The sequence below is a fragment of the Eschscholzia californica genome, unplaced genomic scaffold, assembly GCF_041429995.1.
Source record: "Eschscholzia californica isolate CP2 unplaced genomic scaffold, dmEscCali1.0.p SCAF_1, whole genome shotgun sequence".
NCBI lineage: Eukaryota > Viridiplantae > Streptophyta > Magnoliopsida > Ranunculales > Papaveraceae > Eschscholzia > Eschscholzia californica.
Window position 1 is genome coordinate 34,706,410 of NW_028238198.1, and position 5,220 is coordinate 34,711,629.

Genomic DNA, 5,220 nt, shown 5'->3' on the forward strand with positions numbered 1-5,220 from the left:
CGGACGGTTAACAACTCTTTATATTCCAAATTATTGTTTTTCCTACCGGAAAATGGTACTAATTCATGGTCATATGTAATGTAAATTACTTAATAGTTGATCATTCTAAAGAGGGAAAATGGTTGTTTATAGGTCTATATATATTATTGATAATAACTAAAAATCATGTAACATTTGTATTAACTAAAAGGTGTCAAAATAATATGAGTATTGATAGATAAGGTTTAAAATAATATGGATAATTACTATTAAGGTCATTTTTTTATTAAACAATAGTGATATTTATACGCGCGGTTTTTTTGGCCCCCTCTCTCTCTCTCTCCATAACCGTCTCTCTCTCTACAACCAGATCCGTGTTTGTTCCTCCGACGAAGGGTTCTCCCTTCGCTGGATTTCCTTTTTTCTTTCCCTTTACTTAGTTTTCCTCCATTAATAGTCTTTAGGGCCCTCTCTTTCCTATTGCTCTCCCATTTCTTTTATCTCTTTTGTTTTCATTCTCTAAATTACAGATGCGTTGATGTACCTTTAATTAGGCAGAATAGGATCAATTCATTTGATTTAGAAAACTAGATCTAGGTTTTTAGAAGGGGAAAAGTTGTCGGTAACCGCTAGTCACAAGTCTGTTCTTGCCTAGATCCAACGGAGATCCGGCGAAAATTCCGGACTGGAGGGAAACGCTCTCCAGATCCAATGATGTTTTGATGGTCTACAAATGGGGGTTATGTGTTCTCATGGTGGTTTGGTGGTGGTGGCACAAACATTTTGGTGATGGCGTTGATTTTTTAGGCGATCGTCGGATTCTAGTGGTGGCGCCGGTGATGCTCCCGGTGAAAGTTTTTTCTTAATTACAGGGTAATAACTGGTTCATTCATATGGTGGTATCATGGAATCAAAGATTGATCTAGTGAGTGTCGCGGAGCAAGGGAGAAGAAAGAGTTAGTAGTTTTCTATTTACTTAGTACAATAAAGGTTATGTTTCTTTGTTGGTTTTTAGGGCCTGTTTTGTTGGTCTTTAGGACCTTTTGTTATTTTCGTTTTATTCAGGACTGAATGTTTTGATCATAGACCACTACTGAGAGTTTCTTCATCAACTTACAACTCTCTCTACCGATGTACCGAAATTAGAGACGCTAACCGGAGATCTGCACGCCACGGTTGACTGCGAGAAGAGAAGAAGGTGAAAGAAGCATCGGTTATAAAACTACCCTTAGATGGTTAGTGGTGTCTGTACCAGAAGTAGCCCACCAGTTAGAACAGGCAGCTCTAGAGGCACCCCAAGTGGGCATAACTTGTCTTGTTTGTCCGGTTTTGGTTGTCTTTTTTATCTTAAACTTCATGATGTAATTCTCATTAGCCTTTGGGCCTTTCAATGAGTTTGAATTCCAAAAAAAAAGGTCATTTTTTTTATTTTTTTCATTCCCTAAATACCTTTACCCATTTAAATCTATTTTTTCTCTAGAAAACTCATAAATTTTAGGGTTTCTTCTTCTTTTCCCATTCGTTCATTGTAGTGCCCCCCACCTAAAAAGTGGGTGTGAATAGCATTGGTCTTTATAAGACCTTCTTTTATTTCCCTAAACCCTACGCCCCACTTTGCCACTTATCTTTTTTCTTCTCATGTAGCAGCCATGAGTATAGAGAGGGAATGAGAGTTTAAGGGTTCTAGAGAGAGAAAAGCTAAGAAGGAAGGAGAAGAAGTAAGGCTTGGGGTTTAGAGTTTGGTGATTCTTTTCTTTGTTGTTCTTCACTTGGGGCTTCATTAGCTTGGGATCTAAGGTAGATTTCTATCTCTCTAGGGCTTGAATAGCCATTTTTATAGAAAACCTAGACAAATTAGATAACACTATAACCCTAGATTTTAGTATTACTTGAACATAGATTATAGGGTTCTTGACATGAATATATATGCTAGAAGTAGTAGATCTATATTTGTACAAACTCATTTCTTGGTCACTTTGAATCTCATCTATGTGTTAGATTTTGAGGATATTTGCTATAATGACATACTTGATGAACCATACAACCTTCATTTACATTTCCATGCTAGATTCATGTATTACAATGATATTTAGGGCTAAACCTCTCTATTTGCCATGATTTTAGTATATAGCTCTTATAATTATATGTCTCTCACTATTGGACAACACTCTTTATATAGATACATGAACATGCCCTAGAACTCAATATGATATGAGAATTTTAGGCTATTATCATCATTGATTCATTACTTGCAAAATTACAAATATGGAACTCGTATGTCGTAATATGCTATCGAATATGATTTTGATTTATGTATGTTGTGGTGTGATGCTATTATATGTGTGTGATGTGATGGAGTTGGTGGAGAGTTGTGAGAGTTTTGTGGTTGGTTCGACCCTCTCTACCGGATGTGATATTGGTATGGAGCGTATGGGTATTGCTTTTGGTTGTTTATTATAAATGGTGTGATATTATGTATGTGTGACGTGATGGAGTTGGTGAAGGGTTGTAAGAGTATTGTGGTTGGTTCGACCCTCTCTACCGGATGTGATATAGGTATGGAGCGTATGGGGTCGGCGCTAACACAATGGATGACCTTGTGGGCCACACTCTTACATAAGGTGGACACCAACTCGTCATGTCGCTTTTTGTTGTTTGTTACATATGTGGTACATTTTATTTCTAATGGTCACAACTCGGATACTATACTTGGACATCTTCTCATCATAAGTGGTTGTCTATTTGTTTTGGTAGCTCTTGAAACTGTCTATTGAGGCTTTAGAGGTTTCGAAATCTACTTGTTGGGGTCTGACCCAACCTTTTATTTTTCAGGACAAGGAAATCGGGAAGTGCCACCTGCTTGAGTCATAGTTAGCCTTGGAGGAGTTTCTTTAGTGATTTTCTTCCTTTCTTTAGGTAGTTATTTGGAGTTGTATCTCCTAAACACTTGGTGTTATTTATGTTTTATCTTATCCGACATTTGTGTCGATGATTTAGAGACATCCTATGAGTTTTGAGAAACTTGGTAAAGTTTCAGTAGTTGAGTTATTGTTACTTTTTGAGCTTCATGTTCGATACTATTTGTCTCCTTGATGAGTACATCGTATATGTTTACTGTTCTGCGAAGAAATGCTTTAAGTTTAGGTTTTCATGGCGGCCGACGTGGAAATCTGGATTTGGGGTGTTACAAAGTGGTATCAGAACTCTAGGTTCATAAATCCTAGGGATTGTGTCTAGGGCTATTAGACAGTTAGAAGCAGTAGTGGCACTTTGATCTTTCCTTGGTTTTTGTGCGTGACATTAATTTAGTTTATCTCCTTATTCTTCTCTTGATTAGATTCATGGACGGAGATGGAGTTATTGGTAGGGGACGTCGTAGTGCTCGCATCCGAGGTCGAGGTACAGGCCGAGGTGTAGGCAGGGGGACAGGCCGAGGTGCAGGCAAGGCGATAGGTCGAGGAGTCCTTGCCGAGGAAAGAGGATCAACAGGAACTGTGGGTACAACGGCGCAGGCTGAGAGCAGTGCAACTCCAGTTCAAAATCCGAATGGAGGGGCAACGGTGACTATTGACGCAACTGCATTGCAAGATTTGATTAACATTGCAGCGGAGGCTAAAATGCGGGAGCGAGATCGGGTTCAGGTTCCAACACGGGAAACAGGAGGTCTTGTGGTACCTGTGGTGAATCAGAGACCACCGACTGAGATGACTTGGGTGCAACATTATCATCATTTCACGAAGATGGGACCACCTGTATTTGATGGAACCGCGGGACCTTTAGGAGCACATGCATGGTGCCAGAAGATGGATAAGATTTTGCAGAATCTCGAGTGCTCAGATGTGTATAAGCAGAGAATGGCAGTGTTTCAGTTGGAAGGAAATGCCGCATCTTGGTGGGATACGGAGGCTCGGTTAGTAGATCCTATGGCTATGACATGGACACAGTTTAAGGATGTATTCAAGGCAAATTACTTTCCATATTCAACACAACAGAAAGTATCAAGAGAATTTCAAAATTTGAAGCAGGGAGAGAATCAGACAGTCTTAGAGTATGAGCAGGAATTTCATCGACTGTCATTGTTTGCAACTCACTTGATCCCTACTGAACAGTATAAGATTGAGAGGTTCGTGAATGGGTTGCTCCCTAACATTGCGAGACAAATCATTGGGCAACCTAGTTTTGACACTTATCAGAAAGTGGTGACATGTGCTAAGGCACAAGATGACTACATTCAAGAGATGAGGAAGCAGAGGAGTGTCAAGGGAGAGATGGGACATAACCAGAAATGGAGTGGTAATAACAACAAGAACGGTGGTAAGAATCGAAGTGACCGCTATCATGGACAACGTGATGGCAAAAGGCCTCGTACAGATCGGGATGATAGAGCAGTGGTAGCAACTGGTGGACAACCAGAACCACTGAATGGCAACTGGGGAAGACAGAGAGCTTTCCAGGGTATTTGTTACACTTGTCATGGGCAGGGTCATAGAGCAATTGATTGTCCTAGGAAGAATGAAACTTGAATTGGTAATCAAGGGCGACAACATGATCATAATCAACAAGGGAGGTTGCAGGGACGGGGTCAGCAGCTGCAGCTGAATGCCGTAGTTCCTAGGGATGTTGGAACACCTGCTGAGGTGGTTGAAGGTACATTTCTTATTCATAGTAATCTGGGAAGAGTATTATTTGATCCTGGTGCCATGGGTACATTTATTTCTACTTCTTTTGTACGCACTTTGCCTATTGTGTTAGATCGATGTGTGAGCCCTTTTATTGTGTCGTCACCATGGGGTGGGTCTATAGTGATAGACCACATTTGTCGGGGGTGCATTATTAAGTTAGGTGAACGAGAGTTTGCTTCAGACCTCTTTGTACTTCAGTTAGTTTACTATGATGTCATCCTAGGCATGGATTGGCTTGCTTCATATCATGCACTTGTGGACTGTTTTGCCAAGACGGTCACATTTTCTCTTCCGAGTGAAGAGGTGTTGGTTGTGTCTGGACTTACGAGACAGATGAGGGAGATGCACTTGGGTAACGTGGAACTGATAGAGCATCTGGTGATGGGTAAGACGCTAGAGATGATTGATGTGGTATGTGAGTACCATGGGGTGTTCAGCGATATACCAGGGTTGCCACCACGCAGAGAGGTTGACTTCTGCATAGAGTTGGAACCGGGTACTGCACCGATAGCTAAAACTCATTACCGAATGGCTCCAGTTGAACTACGTGAGCTCAAGG

The 5,220-nt window shown here is 40.8% G+C and overlaps 1 protein-coding gene across 1 annotated transcript; it reads left to right on the forward strand.

Annotated features, from left to right (window-relative positions):
- Positions 1-2,810: 2,810 nt before the first annotated feature.
- LOC147566341 (uncharacterized) lies at positions 2,811-4,858 on the forward strand. Its single transcript, XM_086652848.1, has 2 exons — positions 2,811-2,895; positions 3,317-4,858. Exon 2 carries the CDS (start codon positions 3,321-3,323, stop codon positions 4,500-4,502), a length of 1,182 nt encoding a protein of 393 aa, XP_086508974.1. The 5' UTR covers positions 2,811-2,895; positions 3,317-3,320; the 3' UTR covers positions 4,503-4,858.
- The last annotated feature ends 362 nt before the right edge of the window (positions 4,859-5,220 follow it).

What these genes read in the sequence shown, in the direction of transcription:
- LOC147566341 (XM_086652848.1), top strand. Translation starts at nt 3,321, where the DNA reads ATGGACGGAGATGGAGTTATTGGTAGGGGACGTCGTAGTGCTCGCATC.